General features: G+C 42.9%; 1 protein-coding gene across 1 annotated transcript in view; it reads left to right on the top strand.

Annotated features, from left to right (window-relative positions):
- The window catches only part of LOC143292220 (netrin receptor UNC5C-like), a 180,641-nt gene that overhangs the window by 89,243 nt on the left and 70,766 nt on the right, over window positions 1-20,632 (top strand). Inside the window, exons 4-7 of the mRNA XM_076602406.1 lie at window positions 9,416-9,576; window positions 14,146-14,356; window positions 15,357-15,460; window positions 19,848-20,028. Coding sequence (XP_076458521.1) covers window positions 9,416-9,576; window positions 14,146-14,356; window positions 15,357-15,460; window positions 19,848-20,028 — 657 coding nt within the window. The remainder of the gene's footprint in view (window positions 1-9,415; window positions 9,577-14,145; window positions 14,357-15,356; window positions 15,461-19,847; window positions 20,029-20,632) is intronic.

The raw sequence follows: 20,632 nt of genomic DNA, 5'->3' as shown, positions 1-20,632 counted from the left end.
CTGAACAAGTGTAAGTATGTGTGTGTGTGTGTGTGTGTGTGTGTGTGCGCGCGCGCGTGTGTGTGTGTGTTACCCTGAGCGGGCTCTCATAATTTTTTTTATTCGGTATCTTTGTACATGGATGGATAACAAAATTGAGTGTGAAGCCACGCTAAACGCCGGTGAGTGGCTGTAAAGAGGGGATGGGCAGCAGCGCGACTAGTGTTGCTGTTATAAAGACTCGTTCGAATGAGTCATTTCCTTTTTCCCTCACGGCGGTCTTTCAGAACTTCAGATTAATATCTTTCTGAGTTTCCCTTTTCTCTTCCCCGTTCTGTTGTGGACGACTGCTTTGTTTAACACTTGTAAGAACTTTTGGGGAGCTGTTACTGACCCGGCTGACGAGTATCTGCGCTTTCATTGCTGTCCTTGTCCGCCTTCTCTGTCCCCACCTTCACCCTATCTCCTCCTGCCTCTGTCTCTTTCTCTGTCTCTGTCTCTTTCTCTGTCTCTCTTAATTTCTTGTATGCACAACCCTTTTCCCAACCTGTCTCGTTGTGAATGGGCTAAAACGGGCCTGACAACAATAAATCGTTCGTTCGTTCGTTCGTTTGTTCGTTCGTTCTCTCTCTCTCTCTCTCCTCTCTCTCTCTCTCTCTCTCTCTCTCTCTCTCTCTCTCTCACTCCCCTCCTGTCCCCATCGGCAGTTAAAAATATAGCCAAAACTGAGCTATAAAGGTTTCAGCCACCAAACTACCTGGGTTGTTTAAAAGTCCTTAATAAGCACGAACACCTTATAAAGATATTTTAGTACGAACTGATAAATATTCACTACTTTATTTTTAAAGAAAAAGTGCAAAATTCCAACAGCTCTGATCGTTTGTGTGAAAATCAGTTTACTGCAAATCTCTGTGAAGCCTTTCATAAACGATGGGCAGGAAATCTTTCTAGAGCCTGGGAAGCAAATCTCATCAGTTTCTGTCTCGTATGAAATAATATTTTCTTTTCAACCCGAAGTCATTAATCACAGAAGTGAAAAAAGATAGGGTCAAATTGACAGAAAAGACAGATACCGATTCCCCATCCGACCATCACCTGCCCATCTTTCTCATCAATCAAAAACAAATGTCGACGCGTTTTTCTTTTTCTTTCTTTAAAAAAAAAAAATATATATTACGTATTGGAACCAAAACGCAAACGCAATGCGCGTGGAAGCTGGAATTCATGTCTGCAAGGCGGGGAAGGTGGAGGAGGAGGGGGGAGGGTGGAGAAAGAGAGAAGAGAAGAAATTAAAAGGAGAAGAAGAAGATAACGATGATGATGGTGATGATGATGGCTACGAAAATCATACAATGTGCATTTGTGAATAAACTGTTTGAAGCCGAAGAAATGAATTGTGAGAAGGCCTTTAGAATAATTTGAAGCCAAACTTATTCCATACAAAATTTGATGATAAAAGAAAAACAAATCAGCCATTTACAGACAATGACAGTTACACTGAGCATGCATTACATATGAGCTCGTGTTAACAGATTGTATAAGTTATCAGACGTGTAGTTTAGTATTAGCATTCTGTGCAGGTAGGTTCAACAGGTTTGTCAGCATTCACCATTATCGTTAAAATATTTCTAGAACCGAGTGATAATACTCTTTTTAAATCTTTTAATTAATCATCAGCTGGTTTTTTAGATAAGCGCATCGTCTGTATGATCACGTCTTAATTTCTAGTTATCATGACATCCGTAACATATTCAGTATGTACATGAATCAGGACAGGACTTTATATAAGATTTTCTTGTCCTGTTTAACGATATCTGTGTTGTATTGTGACATGTTCCAAATAAAATACTGTTTAAACCATAAGCGCATAAGAAGCGAGCGCCCGCAAAGCCCCTCGTTTTCCTATCCTTTGCACACACGCCCACATACACATACACGCGCGTGCACGCACAGACACTCGTATAGACATAAACCCGAGGCAGACCTAATATCTATGTATCCGTATATCTCTCTATCGATCTCTCTCTCTCTCTCTCTCCCTGTGTGTGTGTGTGTATGTGTGTGTGTGTGTGTGTGTGAGGAAGAGAGAAGCGGCGAGGTGAGATAGAAAGCTAAGGCAAAGCAAATGGAAAAGTGAACGATGTCATCTACCTGTGTCAAAGCCCGAAACAGTAGGATGAGAGAGAGAGAGAGAGAGAGAGAGAGAGAGAGAGAGAGCTCAGAACAAGAAATATTTTACTGCAAGGCCACCGGCCTTTCTACGAAAGAGGTACGTACATACATATTCAACACACAAACTACTGAAAATAAAGGGGGGAAGGATCAACGTCATGGACACAACATTTCGCGAGAAAGACACAGACAGAGACTGAGGATTGTATGCCGCAGTGGACAATCCATCTTGTGATTGGCTGACAGGCGGAAACGTCATTTGAATGTGATCAGGTCGCACAAACAGTCATTTATATTCGGCGCATTTTGGCTGGCCATTCGACGGCCTGTCTATTGATGGCATTTATTTGTGTGAGAGAACAGTGGCTTGTTTTGTGTTTCTGATTTCATTTCACGCTCGACCACATCCGATCCACTTCTCTCTTTTTGTTAGTATTTCTCTCTCTGTGTGTGTGTGTGTGTGTGTGTGTGTGTGTGTGTGTGTGTGTGTGTGTGTTTTGTTGTTGTTTTTTCTCAAGGCCTGACTAAGCGCGTTGGGTTACGCTGCTGGTCAGGCATCTGCTTGGCAGATGTGGTGTAGCGTGACGCCTCCTTGAGCAACTGAAACTGAAACTGTGTGTGTGTGTGTGTGTGTGTGTGTGTGTGTGTGTGTGTGTGTGTGTGTGTGTGTGTTGGCATAGTGAGCTCGTGATGCTGATTGGAAAGTGGCAGTAAAAATACTTTTAAAGTTGCAGTACATAAACGTTTGTATGCAAAACAAATCGACTTTAATCTTTATCCTGGTTTCGGGTAGTTTTTGACTGTGGTAATGTAGCTCTCACACATAGATGCAACTTAAACATAAACATTACTATGCATATTTATGTTATCGCCATTGTCGCTAGCAGTTTCGTTGAACACCTTACCAAAGTCGGAGACCCATAAGAGAGGGAGAGAGAGAGAGAGAGAGAGCACGTGTTCTGTGTTGAACGTGCGTTCGACCAAACTAAACACGTTCTTTTGAACCAAGTTAAACACCTCCCACCGATTTGCCAAAACTTTGCCAGTGACCCGTAAACACTATAACAAACATCACGCAGCTCGGTGGTTTTCCCCCAACCACACAACACAACACAACTGTTTCAGAATCACAGCAAAGCAAGCCACCGACCTTGTTTGGCCACACCACTCAGCTGTGTGGGTACCCACCCACCCGCCCGCCCCCCATCCTCCCCCCCACCGCCCCTGCGCCTCCTGGACTTGAGATTCACCACACAGCTGCCCCACATCTCTAGCACACGGCGTAAATGTTTGGCTTTCTGCTTCCCCAGGGCGCCCCGGCCGCCTCCCCCCACCCTTTCATCTACAGCCTTCCTACAGTGCAGGTGCACATGTTGATCACACTACGACCCCTCCTGTTATACCTGGTCTTGTCATTTGTTAGCCACCTCCTCCCTCTCCTTCTCCCTCCCCCCGGCCCTCTCGCCCCCCTCCCCACCGCAACCCTTCCTTTTTTCTCTCCCTACCCTCAACAATGGTCTTTGAAGTGAACATACAGTCTAACTTCCCAATGTTTTTCAGTCCCGCCTTGCCTACAGAATACGCCATTATCTCATCAAGAGAAATCCATGTCTTATCACTGATGATGATGGTGATGTTGATGATGATTGATATTGATCTGTGTGGTGATGATAATGAATCACAAAGTCACACACATAATGATTATGATGATAATAACATTATGATGATGATGATAATAAGTTACACACAGAATTCCTGTTATACAAAGCTATGTTTCCTCAGGCACAGTTTTGACTCTGAGTCGATCCAGTGCCAACGTTTTCAGAAATGTAAAAGCCTCATAACAACAACATTGAACGCAATGATCAGAATGATTCTTCTGCTGCAAGTCTGTGACAAGTGCGGTATTATCATGTTTAATATTATTTTTTTAACAATATAAATTTTGCACTCTCTGCGCGAAAAAGAAAGTAAGAAAATACAACTGGGGAAAGTTTAGTAAAAAGATGAAATATCATTTCAAACTGTCGCTATCGGGTTCCACCTGTTTATCAGCCTAGGTGATCAACCCCCAACCCCAACCCCCTTCACCATCCTCGCGAGTCCTCTCACCCAGCGATACACCTCTCCACCCTATCCATCTTGTTGGCCATGACTTTGAAATGTGGCTGACAGTGATAGAATGCTTTGAAATGAAGTGGATGAGGCAGATGAAAAAAAAACCAAAACAAAATAAAACAAAACATTTCCTTTAAAATGTCATCGTTATTTTTGGACCCCTTTAAATCTGACATCAGGCTCCACACATACGAGTACAACAATATTTGAATGCACGAAAAAAACTCGCAAAAGATTTTGCTTTCTACTTTGCCATCTGCATTCGCAGATTTCTTTTTCGGACGGGATCAGATTCCACCCAGAATGTACTGTACCAAGAGGTAAGCTTGGATGACTGACACTTGACGGATCGGACTGTGATGAAGAAAATGGGGAAAATTTCCTTTTGGGAAACAAAATAAAACAGCATTTCCTTGGGGGCAGGGGGTAGGGGGGTGGGGGTGGGGGGTAGTTGTGGGGAAAAAATACCTGTGGTGATCTTTTAGAACTTTATTCCAATGACAACAAAATTTAGAGAGCACACTGACTCAGCGTAGATAAGCCTGACAGTGCTGCATTGACAGACGAGGTGGGTTTGGAAATGCAGTTACGATATGTTGGCAAACCTCCGCCCGTTTGATAGCATTATCATCATATTCCTTCTTACAGAACGTGAAACACACCCATTCTACAAATGGTTTTGAAAGAATTAAGTGAAAGATATAAGCTTGAAAACTATATTCAAACGAATTAGCTTTGACACTCAAAAAGAAGAAGAAGAAAGAAAAAAAGAAACAGGCTACCGTACACCGGTATGTCAGAAACACATAATAAGGATGATGAGAAGAGCCAGCAGTGCTGAAAGGAGGTTTTGATAAAGCAGACAGCTTATTCAACCTTAAGATTGTATTCTGTTATGTAATAATGATGAAATATCATTGGATGCTAGAATGTGTAGTATGTTTTATTTCTGCCTCCAACAGATGTTTAAGTAAGGAATGAATCTGAAATTTAATAAATGAAATTAGGTATGATTCTGAAACTGTATGTTTATTTTGTAAAAAGAGAAGCCAGGCTTTTTTTTCACCACATTGTGATTGTCAGTGTTTTATAATTGATTGTATATTGTTTTGAAAATATGTTCTGATGGAATATAGGTCTTTAAGTAAACAGTTCAAACACTCTAGTTTTGAAAATACGCTGAAATGAAATAGAATGATTGTCAAAAAGCGAAACCGCTGAAACACACGCCGAGTTCTGCAAATTTTCCGGTGAAAAGAATATACACCCGGTGGAGTCAGACAAGATCACATTGTGCACAGAGCCTCGTTTAGACTGGAAGTTGACGTACGGCCTCCAGTTAACTCCTTGGATGGTGAGTCTTGGTGAAATGAGATGAGTGTGACGTGAATTTGAAGTGCAGTCACTACTTTTGTGCAATTATCAATGGTGACTGACGTTCTGAGCTGTCAGCTCTGTCTTATCTCAGTGAGGTGACAGCCAGCCCTTCATGGTCGAGTATACTCGTCAACGGCTGTCAAGTGGTTAAAAGCCTCTAAGTGCGACTGCAGAAAGCCTCTTCTGTATTATGCCTGATAATTTGGACAGCAACAAGTTTAAAAAAAAATAATAATCTAAATCTTTGCCGAGTCATCTTTTTCTGATGAGAGTGGAGTTGCTTCTTGTTGTTTATTTACGAAGAAGTTTTGGACTTGTTTACAGAAACACACACACACACACACACACACACACACACACACACACACACACACACACAAAAGCGCTTGCGCCGCGGTCGTGTGTGTGTGTCTGTGTCTTTGTGTGTGTGTGTGTGTGTGTGTGTGTGTGTGTGTGTGTGTGTGAACTGAAATAATATCCATCTCTCTCTCTCCGTCTGTCTGTCTCTCTGTCTCTCTGCGTGCTCGCAGAAGAAGACACATTAAAAAGAACACAAACAAACCTGTATTCCCTATACATTTCGAGCGTATTTTGGGGAATTGAAAATTCCACAACTAAGCGAAAATAAACTCGTCAGTCATCTGTACAATTTGACTGTAATCTGGGGGAATTTATAAACATATACGCTCCCAGCGCTCCCACCACCCCCCGTTCCCCCCTCCCCTCCCCCGCCCAGGGAAAAAGCCAGAAAACAAGAAATCAAACAATGAATGAATAAATAAACATTGGAAAGGTAATAAGCCCACGTTTCCCCGTGTTGCAGTCAATTTCAGTTTCAGTTTTAGCTTCTCAACGAGGCGTCACTGCTTTCGGACAAATCCAAAAACGCTGTACCACATCTGTTAGGCAGATGCCTGACAGCAGCATAATCCAACGCGCTTGTCAGGCCTTGAGTGCCACATACATTTATATTTCTGTAGCTGGTCTTCTACAGAATTTTGCCAGAGGACAACAATGTTGTCGCCATGGGCTCTTTTTCAGTGCGCCAAGTGCGTGCTGCACACGGGACGCTCAATTAGATTTCTCATACAAACTTTGGGGGTAACAGCGAGCGCGGGAGTCCAACCCAGACCCTCACAGACACTGTTCGTTCGTTTATTCATTTATAGTCTGTTCATCTAAGATGATGATATTGGACTGAAAATAAATGATATTATCATTATTATTATCATTATTTATATTGTTTTTTTCCCCCATCATAATGGTGATTATTATTATCATTAATTAGAAATCACCACGGTCACTGTATTGGCAGAGGGTCTAAACCATTACAATGATAATGCAGATTGATGTTCACAGCTCCCGGGCATGTAGTTCGTGGCGTTTTGATAAAACGTTATGCAGACATGAACATGCATCAGATACACCATACACCAACAAGCGCGCGCGCGCCCCCCCCCCCCCCCCTCCCCACACACACACACACTGTCTCTCTCACAAACACACACACACGCACACACACACACACACACACACACATATATATATACATACACTCTCTCTCTCTCTCTCTCTCTCTCTCTCTCTCTCTCCTACCATTGATCATGTATTTACTTTACTAGCAGCCATTCAAAAGCAATTTGCTTATAATCGCAAACTTTACGTGGCATTCATTGATTTCGAAAAGGCCTTTGATTTCATTTTGAGAAAATTACTGCTGTGGCCAATTTTGAGAAAAAATGTGGTAAAGGGTAAATTATTTCAGTGTATTAAAAGCATGTATAAGGATGTAAAAGCGAAGGTTAAATGTCGGGCTAAATTTAGTGATTATATATATTGTACTGAGGGAGTTAAGCAGGGGTATGTCTGTAGTCCGGTGTTGTTTTCTCTTTTCATAAATGAATTAGCGCTAGAGATAATCAATAATGGTAGACATGGTGCAGTTTTTTCAGAATGCCTTGTAGAGCTATTTATACTTCTTTTCGCAGATGATATAGTGTTGCTATCTGAAACTGCCATTGGACTACAAACTCAGTTAAACAGTCTCCACAGTGCTGCTGAAAATCTCCAACTGAAAGTAAAAATGGAAAAAAGTAACGTAATGGTCTTTCGTAAGAGAGGATTTTTAGCTGCTCATGAAAGATGGTATTATGGTAACCAAAAAATGCATGTTGTAAACACATATAAATACCTCGGAATTTATTTAACAACAAAGTTGAGTTTCAAATTTACATGTCATGATTTGGCTTCAAAAGCTAAGAAAGCAATTTTGGGTATTTTGAGCATTTTGTACAAATTTGAAAATAACTCTGTAAAACTTTTTATGAAACTATTTGATACACAGGTACAACCAATTTTATTATATGGAGCAGAGATATGGGGACTTGAGAAAGATTAACCGATAGAAAAACTACATTTGTTTGCTTTAAAAAGATTTCTTGGTGTAAACTGGCGCACTCCAAATGATATGGTCTATGGAGAGCTGGGAAGATTCCCATTATTTGTAAATTCTTTCGTAAGATGTGTTTCCTACTGGTTAAAATTGACTCGTATGAATGATGAAAGGTTACCATTTAAAGCATAAAATGTTATATACTCTTGACTGTAAAGGTAAATGCACGTGGGCATCAAAAATTCGTTTATGTTTAAGCCAATACGGGTTTTCGTTTGTTTGGGATAACCAAGGAGTGGAAGACATAAATAGTTTTTTGAAATGTTTTAAACAGAGAATTACTGACTGTAGATGGCAGGAATGGAATGATCACATTCAAAACAGTGCTAGATTTTCCTTATACAGAACGTTTAAAACTTCAGTTAGAATGGAACCATATATTTCAATGGACTTAAATAAATATATCAAACAGGCACTGACAAAATTTAGATGTGGTGTTTCGGATATTGATGTTCATTTAATAAGATATAAAACTGACGACTCACAAAATCGCTCATGTAACTTGTGTAATTCTACAAGTCACGATGAAACACATTTTGTTTTGGAGTGCCCAGCTCTTCATGACTTGAGAACAGAATTGATTCCGCAATCATTCTGGAACTTCCCCACAAGAGTCAAGTTAGCATCCCTCCTCTCATCTGCTAATAATCAAACTAGTAAACATTTAGCAGTATTTCGTATAAATCTCTCAAACGGACAAGAGATGTTACATAAATTCTGCATTATGAATGTATTCATACCTTAAGTATGTTGTATTTCCTTTTCAACAGACAAAAGGGTTGGTTGATTACTTCACTTTGTTTACACCCCTTCAGTAGGGGCTATGGCCTATCTGAATAAATCATCTGGTCTGGTCTGGTCTGCTCTCTCTCTCTCTCTCTCTCTTCTCTCTCTCTCACACACACACACACACACACACACACACACACACACACACACACACACACACACACACACCCACACTTTCTCCGACTCTCTCACTTTCTCCGACTCACACACACACACACACACACACACACACACACACACACACACACACACACACACACATACTCTTTCTCCGACACACACACACACACACACACTCTCTCTCTCTCACTTTCTCCGACTCACACACACACACACACACACACACACACACACACACACACACACACACACACACACAATAACTGACTCAAACAAAACCAACCAACCAACAACAGCAACAACAAAAACCACAATAACAAGCCAACAAAAGCATGGATGGAAAAATAAGTAAGGGATTCAACCTTACGATTTACTTACCTCCTCTTCCCCTCTCTCTCTCTGTGGCAGGTGATTTTTCCTTCGGCAGCAGCGACCCCCTGAAGCAGGGCACCCCCGAGTGGCTCCAGCAGCCCGAGGACAACTACTACCTGGTGAAGAACAAGCCCGCCATCATCACCTGTCGGGCCACCCCGGCCATCCAGATCACCTTCAAGTGTGCAGGCGAGATGGTCAGTCACTGTGTTTCTTTCTTTAGTCTTTATTTGATGCAACATCTAGACTTGTCGTTTCTTTCATTCTCTCTCGCCTTAACTACTGTAATTCTCTATTGTCTGGTTTGCCTGCTTCATCCAGTCAGTCCCTTCAGCGCATACAAAACTCCGCTGCCCGACTCGTCTTCAGAGAGAAAAGATCTGAGCACATCACTCCTCTTTTGCAACATCTCCACTGGCTCCCAGTCTCACACAGAGTAAAGTACAAGATCAGCACTCTATGTTATGTATGCATTCACAAATCTGCCTGTTCCTATCTCTGCGGCTGCCTTCACCTCTACACTCCATCTCGCTCACTACGATCGGCATCGGATCCACTCGGTTTACGCACACCCAGATTCAAACACTCGACTTTTGGCCACCGTTCTTTCTCTGTCTCTGGACCTTGCAATTGGAATGAACTTCCTCTTTCGCTTCGTCAAGTCTCCACACTCAGCTCTTTCAAGTCTGGCCTTAAAACCCACCTCTTCCCAAAATAGCCTTCTTCCCTGCCTCTTCCCTGTCTTCAGTTTCTCCAGTTTTAGAGTTGTGCATGCGTGTGAATGACTGGTGCGAAAGCGCTTTGATTTGTCTCTGCATAAGATTCAGCGCTATATAAATACCATTATTATTATTATTATTGTTATTATTATTAATTAATTAATTAATTTTCACTCTTAAGTGATATGAGACGGGGGAAAGGGTGTGTATGTGCAGTTGGAAGATCGGGGAGGGGGTACATGGGAAGAGAGGTGGTGGGATGACTGAAGTAATGAAGTAACAGAGTTGCGGGAACGAAAGAGCTACAGCGGACTCGACTGACCAACAATGAATTAATAATAATAACAATAATAATAATAATGGTATTCATACAGCGCTGAATCTTGTGCAGAGACAAACCAGAGCGCTTTCAAACCAGTCATTCACACGCATGCACTACTCTAAAACTGGAGAAACTGAAGACAAGGAAGAGGCAGGGAAGGGAGGCTATTTTGGGAAGAGGTGGGTTTTAAGGTCAGACTTGAAAGAATTAGGTATGACATGAATTATAAAGTGAATTAGACATCCCCCAAAACAGTCCAAAGCATGCTGATAATGATAAAAAAAAAAAGTGATCATTAAAGGTAAATACCAACTGGACTTTGATTCAAACATCAAGAAATTTTGGAATAGTGAGTGTGCATGGGTGTGTATGTGTGTGAGGAGGTGGGGGTTCTTGTGTGTGTGCGGGAGTGGGGATGGGGGACTGTGTGTGTGTGTGTGTGTGTGCGTGTGCGTACGTCCGTGGAGTCACGTGGTTCGTCGGGTCTTGTTGATTGATTTTTCGCTTTCTTTCCCCACCCAGGAGGCTTGTGTGTGTGTGTGTGTGTGTGTGTGTGTGTGTGTGTGTGTGTGTGTGTGTGTTGAAGTGGGGTGTTTTGTGGGTGTGTGTATGTGAAAGAGAGAGAGAGAGATTTGCGTTCTGTTCATTGTTTATTCTCTTTCTTTTCCCCACCCATGTGTATGTTTTTGTGTGGGTGGGTTGTGGGTGGATGGGTGGGTGTGATTGTGTGGGTAGTGGTTCGTAGTCTTGTTGGTTTGTTTATTCTCTTTCTTCCCTCCACCCATTTCTTATGTGCGAGCGCTCATACGTTCATCCATGCGATGTTGTGACCTTCAACTTCGACTCCTAAATCTTGACACGCATGCACGCACACACACACACACACACACACACACACACACACACACATTCACGCGCACGCACCACGCACGTATGCGCGGATAAGTTTATAAACGGTTCACTGTTTTGACTTAAAATAAAAGCCAATCTAAGTCTCTGACGGAAAGCAGCGCTTCCATTGGAGAAAACATTTTTAGTATTTCTGTTCTCATCGTCAGTATTCACACACACACACACACACACACACACACACACACACACACACACGCACACACACACGCATGCACATTGGCTGAGTGAGTTTAAAAATAGTTTAAAGACATTTTGCCAGGAATTTCCTTTCTGCGTTTATTTATTTTTGTGTGTGTAAGCATGTGTGCGTGTGTGTGTGTGTGTGTGTGTGTGTGCATGCGAACGCGTGCGGGTTTTTTTGTATGTGCGTGTGTGTGTGTGTGTGTGTGTGTGTGTGTGTGTGTGTGTGTTTGCGTGCATGCGCATGTGCCGCCATTGCATAGTGGATGAATTGTTTGAAAGTAGATTGTTTGACGCATGGTTTTGCTTTTTGTGGAAAAAAAACAAACAAACTACAAACTATTAAAAGTTGAACAACTCTTGGTAAGATAAGTACCTACTTTGTCATTATTTGTTTCTCTGTTTGCCTCACTCTCCTTTCTCCTGTTCTTCTTCTTACTCCTCCTCGTCCCCTCCCTCCCATCACCCCTTCTCCTCCTTTTTGCTGCTACTATCACTACTGTTCTTGTCTCTGTTGTTACTACTACGACTACAACTTTATTTTTTACAATTTCACTCTGCTACCACTACTACATTGTACAGTTTCACCTACTACTACTACTACTACTTCTACTACTACCACTACTACTACTACTACATTGACCATTCGATCCTTCTTTCCCGTCTTCATTATACATTTGGCATTAACGGCACTGCTCTCAGCTGGTTTAAATCATATTTCACCGATCGATTCCAGTCTCTCACAATTTACAATTGCCAGTCTGAACGAGTTAAAATCGAACACGAAGTCCTACAGGGATCTAAGATAAGATAAGATAAGATAAGATAAGAATAACTTTATTATCTCCAACTGGAGAAATTTGGTCAGGTGCATTATCACAACATAGACAAGTAAACAACATGGGGACCATAACTGTAAAAGTCAACAACAGCTTTTACGAATATTACGAAGATACAAATGTAAAAAAAAAATTATCACATACATCGTTTCATACATACATCCACACACTGCAGGTAATAACTAGTATTCTTAATGTAAAAACAGAAAGAATTAAGAAACATTATTTGAATATAATTATAAACATAGCCTACTATACTGCACATTGATTATAATAGACAGATAAGATAAGAATAAAGATGAAATGCGGAAAACCACAACCAGATAATCAGCACACACCCGCACCCCCCACCCCCACCCCACCCCACACACGCGGATTACTTGATTAAACAAGAATAATAAACATATGTTCTAAAATAAAAGCATTTCACATATTCGCTTTTAAAAACATTGCAATTAATTATTACATCGTAATTATTAAACAGAAATATATTTAGAATATGGACGTTAGCATTAGACATATTCCATTGTACATTCATTCTGCATAATGCACATTATTCTTCCTACATATTGCACATTCATTATAACCAATTGTCACGTTTTTAAGCTCAGTACACACACACACACACACACACACACACACACACACACACACACACACACACACCACAACTAGAACAAGGTACAGCCTATCATGCACCGACTTTCACACGTCTCACATGAGAGTGCGCGTGCGCGCGCGCGCACGCACACACACACACACACACACACACACACACACACACACACACACACACACACAGTTCTCAAGAATTTAAAAGGTGGATTGAACGTGGAATAAAAGTCTTCAGAGCTCTGGATTTCAACTTAAAAGTTCTGTAGCGTCGTCCTGATGGCAATAGCTCATAATACTTTGCTAAAATATGGGTGTCGTCAGTTGCTATCTGCCTGCTTTTTTTAACCACTCGACTTTCATACAGCTCTTGCATACTAGCTTGTTTCACTCCCACAATTTTACTGCATACACTCATGACATCGTTCAAAACACGCTTACTCCTCACTCCCAAACTTCCATACCAGCACATAAATGAAACTGTGAGCACGGACTCGATACAACATCGATAATAACTTTGAAGAATATTCGAATTTATACCAACATTTCTAAGCTTCTGTAAACAAAAAATTCTAGATTGACATTTCTTATGAATGGAATCAACATTTCTGTCAAAAGTCAGCTTATTGTCTAAGATGGTCCCTAAATATCTATATTCATTTGGTCCCATGCCCTTCACACAGTACATTGCTCCCCTCGCTAAAATTATCAACTATCACAATGTCAGTCGTCATTCTTATGCTGATGACACAACTTCAGAAAATTTGTCCTCTCTTTTGAAAGAAACATCCGCCTGCTTCCTGGACATTCTGATGTGATGGCTCTTAATAAGTTGAAACTGAACGCGGACAAAACTGAAGCCATGATCATAGGAACTAAACAAAAACTCTTTCCCATCATATTTGACTCAATCAAACTTGGCAGAATATCCATCAGTGTTTTTTTTCTCTCCCCTGCTGTGCCCTTCCTTAAAATGCCGTGGAAGTGATAATGTTCTTTGTAAGCATGAACTCCACAAGAAGAATTCGTTTATTACTTTCGTCGTATATATACTTCAGTAATTTCTCTGAACAAATCACTGTTGTTTTCAAACGTCTTGTAAATTACCCCGTCTTTAATCACATATAAATCAGTGTCCCGTGTGGTTGACCTGGTGAACCAAGACGCGGCCTCCTCTTGCAGGTGCCCCCGAAGCAGACGACGAGCCTGGAGCTGATCGACCAGGTGAGCGGCCGCAAGACGTTGCAGAGCAGCGTGCAGGTGACGCGGGACGAGGTGGAGGACTACTACGGTGACGACGGCTACTGGTGTCAGTGCTTTGCCTGGAACAACGTGCAGGGGGCCACCAACCCTCAGCGTGTCGGCAGCGCCAAGGCCCACATCCAGGTGGCATGTGAGTGGTCCCCCTTGATTACATTTTGTTTTGGGGTAACTTTCCACCCCAGTCTTCAACGTGAGTATGCCCACATCCAGGTGGCATGTGAGTGGTCCCCCTTGATTTGTTTTGGGGTGACTTTCCACCCTAGCTTTTATTTATTGTTTACCTACATTCAGGTGGCCCGCGAGTAGTTTTTCCTTTAAATGTTTCTGGTGTACCTTTCCACCCTAGCTTTTAAAGTGACCGCACACACATCTAGGTGGCTTATGAGTTGTCCCCCTTGACTTGTTTTTGGGGTAGATTTCCACCGTAGCCTTCAACATTATTGTACCCACATCCAGGTGGCATGTGAATAGCCTTCCTTGATTTGATTTGGGGGTTAGCTTTTCACCCTAGCCTTTGATTAAAATGATTATACCCACATCCAGGTGGCATTTGAGTTGTCCCCCTTGATTGAATTTGTCTTAGGGTAACTTTCCACCCTAGCCTTTAACGTGATTGTGCCGACATCCAGGTGGCACGTGAGTAGTTCCCCTTTAAATGTTTTGGGGAACCTTTCCGACCTATCCTTTAAAATGTGTTTGTGTACATACAGGTGGACTGTGAATAGTTTTTCTTTAAATGTTTTTTGGGGTACCTTTCCACCCTAGCCTTTAAAGTGATTGATGCACATCCATGTGGTGTGTGAGTAGCCCCCCTTGATTTGATTCGGGGTAACTTTCCACCCTAGCCTTTAAACAGATTCTTCTTACATTCAAGTTGTGTGTGAATCATTCCCCTTCTTGATTTGCTTCGATGTATTTAAAAAACCCAAAAACTTTCCGCCTTAGCATTTAAAAGTGATTGCCCCCACTTCCAGATGGCATGTGCGTCACCTTCATGTGTTTGTGGATGGCGTTCCATTCAGTATTTACAATGATTGTACTCACATCCAGGTGCCATGGCTGTGATTCCCTCAGTCGTGATTGCTTTCGGGGTTTGATTGAGGTTTGTTGTGCTCGTGCTGTGTTGGCAGACCTCCGGAAACGCTTCCAAAGGACCCCAATGAGCGTCCGGGTGGGGGCTCACACCACTGTGGAACTGCAGTGCCTGCCACCCGAGGGAAAACCCCTACCCAGGGTACGTGGGGGTTATGGGGGTGGATGTGAAGGTTTAGGCTGGTTCTCACTTCGTAGAGTTATTTGATATGTGTGTGTGTGTGTGTGGTGTGTGTGTGTGTGTGTGTGTGCGTGTGTGTTGTTCGAGCGCGTTTAAGTCGGTGTATGCTTGTGTGCGTGCACGCGTTTGTGTGTGTGTGTGTGTGTGTGTGTGTGTGCGTGCGTGAGTGTGTGCGTATGTGTGTGTATGTGTGTGCGTTAGCCCGTGCGTGCACAGTCTGATGATACGTTCTTGAACATACTAATAATCTTTAAAGTGAAAATTGCAGCTTACAGTGATCGTTGTCATAACCTTCAAAAATTATTGTTTTTACAATGACTCTCTGTGTCTTTGTCTGTCTGTCAGTATGTCTCTCTCTGTCACACACGCACACAAACACACACACACACACACACACACACACACACACACACACACACACACACACACACACAGAGACAAACAAACAATTAAAAAAATCCAGAACAAACCACAACACAACACAACACAACACAACACACAACACACACACACACACAGGTAAAAAGAGAGAATGTGGAGAATGTTCACATGTTCACGAAAAGGTTTTTCCCACAAGTGACGGGCCCAGCAGTTCCACCATTCCTCCATGCAGCCCGCCCCCTTCCGGAATCAGATACTTCCTCCTGAAGATACCGAAAACACATTGCTGCTTTCAACATGATAAAGACGATTCTTTCTTTTTGTTGTTGAAAACAAACATGTTTAATAAGCAAACATGTTTTTTTCCTCCCTGTAAACACGCATGGGAGAGAGCGGGAGAACATTATACATACTTTTCAGTTTTAGTTTGGACAACATGTATGCTCAGCTTTAGAATTCTGTTGTTTTTCATTTTCTTTTGTTTTGTTTTTTGACGCAGACTCCGTTTTCAGATTGGCATAGCGCTTTTCGTTGCGGTACAGAAGTTGAATACATTAAAATGCAGTGTAGACGTTCAAGAACGCTACACCATTACATATGCTGTCTAGACAGACGTGGTCGTGATTGTATAAATATTGATATGATTGAGGCAAATTTACTTCGCGCCACTGCGTGCGAGCGTTCGTGCGTGCGTGCATGTGCGCACATTTCTTACTGTTTTTCTTTTTTTGTTGTTGTTGTTGTTTTTCGATCGCGCGTGGTAAGTAAGATATGAGAGAGAGAGGAGCAGATAGACAGGCAGAGATAACGTAATTATCGACACGCACAAATAGAGGGGAAAATGAGAAAGATGAGGAAACGGAGGCAGACAGACAGACAGGCATTCGGATATCTAGACACACAGCGAGGCATACAGACGCACAGCCTTGAAAAACGTATATCACACCCATCTTCCTCTCCGAAGTAAGCCCGAGAGTTAGGCACGCGCAAAATACAAACACACACACGTACAAAAAGACAGACACAGACAGACAGACAGACAGACAGACAGACACACACACAAACACACACACACACACACACACACACACAACAACAACAACAACAACAACAACAACAACACACACACACACACACACACACACACACACACAGACACACTTGTACGTGCTAACACACACACACACACACACACACACACACACACACACACACACTTGTACGTGCTAGCACACACACACACACACACACACACACACACACACACACACACACACACAAACAAACAAACAACAACAACAACAAGAACACACACACACACACACACACACACACACTTGTACGTGCTAACACACAGACACACACACAGACACACACACACACAACATTTGTACGTGCAAACACACACACACACACACATACACACACACATACACACACGCACGCACACAATTTACATTGATAAACATTGCACTGTCAAGTGCTCTTGACGTATCCCTTTTCCTCTCGCTCGTCATGTTGATCCATGCTTTTTGCTTTGTTTTTGTTCCACGTCCTCGCTGCAGTCTGTGTATTTTCCTTAAACATTCTCTCCCTTTTTTTGTTTTATTTATCTGTTTCTTTTCTCTCTTTTTTCTATGGGGTGGGGGTGTTTGCTATCGGGTACCAGGACAAAACAGCATGCATTTTAAAAATTTTTTTTTTTACCTCGTTCTGCTTTGTTTCCAGCCAGAAAATTGATATCGCTAACTCGGTTGTTGTTTTTGTTGTTTTGTTGTTGTTGTTTTTTGTTGTTTTGTTGTGATGCGTGATGTACGCGCATACTGGTCTTATAACGTTGAAGCGTGGGAATTATTTATTTTCATTTAGTTTTGTTGTTGTTGTTGCTGCTGTTTTTTTTGGTTTTTTTTTTTTTTCAATCTTATGCGTGATAAATTACAGGGGAGCAGAAAGGCGCGAAGGATACCGTCTGGTCACAGAGATGTGAACAAACACACACGCACATACACACACACACACGCGCGCGCGCGCGCACACACACACATACACACACACACACACACGCACACACACACACACGAGAGAGAGAGAGAGAGAGAGGGTGGGGAGGCGTGGGGGGGCGGGGGATGGGGGTGTGGGGGGGGGAACAAGAATGTTTTATGTTTAGATTTCTGTTGCTGGGATGCATTTCTGTTGATTAGATTTTTTCTTGTTGGCGTCTTCGAATCATTAGTTCGCAGGCGGAAGCTACACAGGTTTTCTTTGTTTCTTTCGGTGTGTGTGTGGGGGTGGGGGGGGGGGGTGCGCTCTTGTGTTCGTGCGTGTGTGTGTGTGTGTGTGACCTTTTCTTCTCCATGTGAAAAAAAATGTGTAGGGGATGTCCAACGTATTGTAGCTGAGGGACAATGTTGCGCTGAAATCCCCGGGGGCTACAACCTAATTTGTTCTGGTTGATCAAAGTACCTGCTGTACACCTTATTCAATACTTCGGTTAAAGGAAAAAAAAAAAAACCACAATAAAACAAGCAAACGATAACGGTTGTTCACTTTGCCCATGTTGAAAGAAACATTGTATACGTTGTGTGTGAAAGACAACGTGGAGCTGAAATGCCCCGGGGACCACAGCATGATCTGTACTGGTTAACTAAAAGGACCTGTTCTTCATCTTGCCCAGGTTAAACAGAAACAGTGTACAGGTTGTTGCAGGTGTAGGTGTGGGTTGTTTCAGGTGTATGTTTGGACTGTGGCAGGAATAGGTTTTGGGTTGGCCCAGGCGCAGGTTTGGGTTGTGGCAGGTGTGTGTTTGGGTTGTGGCAGGTGTGTGTTTGGGTTGTTTCAGATGTATGTTTGGGTTGTGGCAGGTGTTTGGGTTATTTCAGATATATGTTTGGGTTGTTTCAGGTGTGTGTTTGGGTTGTGACAGGTGTGTGTTTGGGCAGGTGTAGGTGTGGGTTGTGGCAGGTGTAGGTTTGGATTGTATCAGGTGTAGTTTTTAGTTGTGGCAGGTGTGGGTGTGGGTTGTGGCAGGTGTAATGTTTGCTTGTGGCAGGTGTAGGTGTTGCTTGTCTCGGGTATATCAAGTGAGTTGTGGCAGGTGTAGATGTGGGTTGTTTCAGGTGTAATTTTGGGTATTGGCAGGTGTAGTATTGGTTGTCTCAGGTCAAATTATATGGATTGTGGCAGGTGTAGGTGTGGGAAGTCTCAGGTGCATATGTTTGTCGTGACAGGTGTAGGTGTGGGTTGTCGCAGGTGTGCGTGTGTGTAGGTAAGGTTGTCGCGGATGTACATGTTCGTTGTGACAGGTGTAGGTAAGGTTGTCGCGGATGTACATGTTTGTTGTGGAGGTGTACGTAAGGTTGTCGCGGATGTACATGTTTATTGTGACAGGTGTAGGTAAGGTTGTCGCGGATGTACATGTTTATTGTGACAGGTATAGGTAAGGTTGTCGCGGATGTAAATGTTTATTGTGACAGGTATAGGTAAGGTTGTCGCGGATGTACATGTTTGTTGTGGCAGGTGTAGGTAAGGTTGTCGCGGATGTACATGTTTGTTGTGGCAGGTGTAGGTTGTGTCAGGTGTACACTGTTCGTTGTGGCATGTGTACATGTTTGTTGTCTCAGGTGTAGGTTTGGGTTGAGGCAGGTGTAGGTGTAGGTTGTGGCAGGTGTAGGTATGGGTTGTCTCAGGTGTGCATGTGTGTTGTGGCAGGTGTAGGTGTGGCTTGTCTCAGGTGTGCATGTGTGTTGTGACAGATGTAGGTGTGTGTTGTGGCAGGTGTACATGTGTGTTGTGACAGATGTAGGTGTGTGTTGTGGCAGGTGTACATGTGTCGTGGCAGTTGTAGGTGTGGATTGTCTCAGGTGTGCATGTGTGTTGTGACAGATGTAGGTGTGTGTTGTGGCAGGTGTACATGTGTCGTGGCAGGTGTAGGTGCGGGTTATCTCAGGTGAACGTGTGTATTGTCTAGGTGTTCTGGCTGAAGGACAACGTGGAGCTGAAGGTGCACAGGGATTACAACCTGATCATCTCCAGTGAGGGCAGCCTGATCATCAACCAGGCCCGCCTTCAGGACAGCGGCAACTACACGTGTGGAGCCGTCAACCTGGCCTCCAGACGTCTGTCCGACTCCGCCACGCTGCTCGTCTACGGTCAGAGCTGCACCCGCTTCATCATCATTGTTGTTGCTGTTGTTATTATTATCATTAGTAGTTGTACTATGATCATCACCTTGATCACCACTACCACCATCATCATCATCATCATTGTTGCTTGGAGCCCAGCTGATCATACAGGGCCCTGTCAGAACGCTGAGCACATGCCTGACCAGCAGCGTAACCCAGCGCGCTTAGTCAGGCTATGAATGCATACATACATGTGTACTTATCAGACTGGATTTCTTCTACAGAGTATTTCCAGTGAACAACACTCTCGTCGCCATGAGTTCTGTTTCAGTGCACCAAGTGCGTGCTGCACACGGGACCTCGGTTTATCGTCTCATCCGAATAACTAAGATGCTTCGTTTGATTTTCCAGTCAAACTTGGGTGAAAGGGCGAGAGCAGGATTCGAACCTAGACCCACACGGACTCTCTGTATTGGCAGATGAGCGTCTCAACTATTCTGTCACCTTCCTCACTGTAATAGCAGTAGTAGTAGTAGTAATGATAATGGTTTTGGTTTCCCGAAACGTCACAGAATTCACCGTTGCATTCTCTTTCATTAAAACGAACATGGATAACAAATTATTCAAATCA

This window comes from Babylonia areolata, chromosome 18 (genome assembly GCF_041734735.1).
Source record: "Babylonia areolata isolate BAREFJ2019XMU chromosome 18, ASM4173473v1, whole genome shotgun sequence".
Classification (NCBI taxonomy): domain Eukaryota; kingdom Metazoa; phylum Mollusca; class Gastropoda; order Neogastropoda; family Buccinidae; genus Babylonia; species Babylonia areolata.
This window is presented reverse-complemented; position numbering and strand designations above follow the sequence as displayed.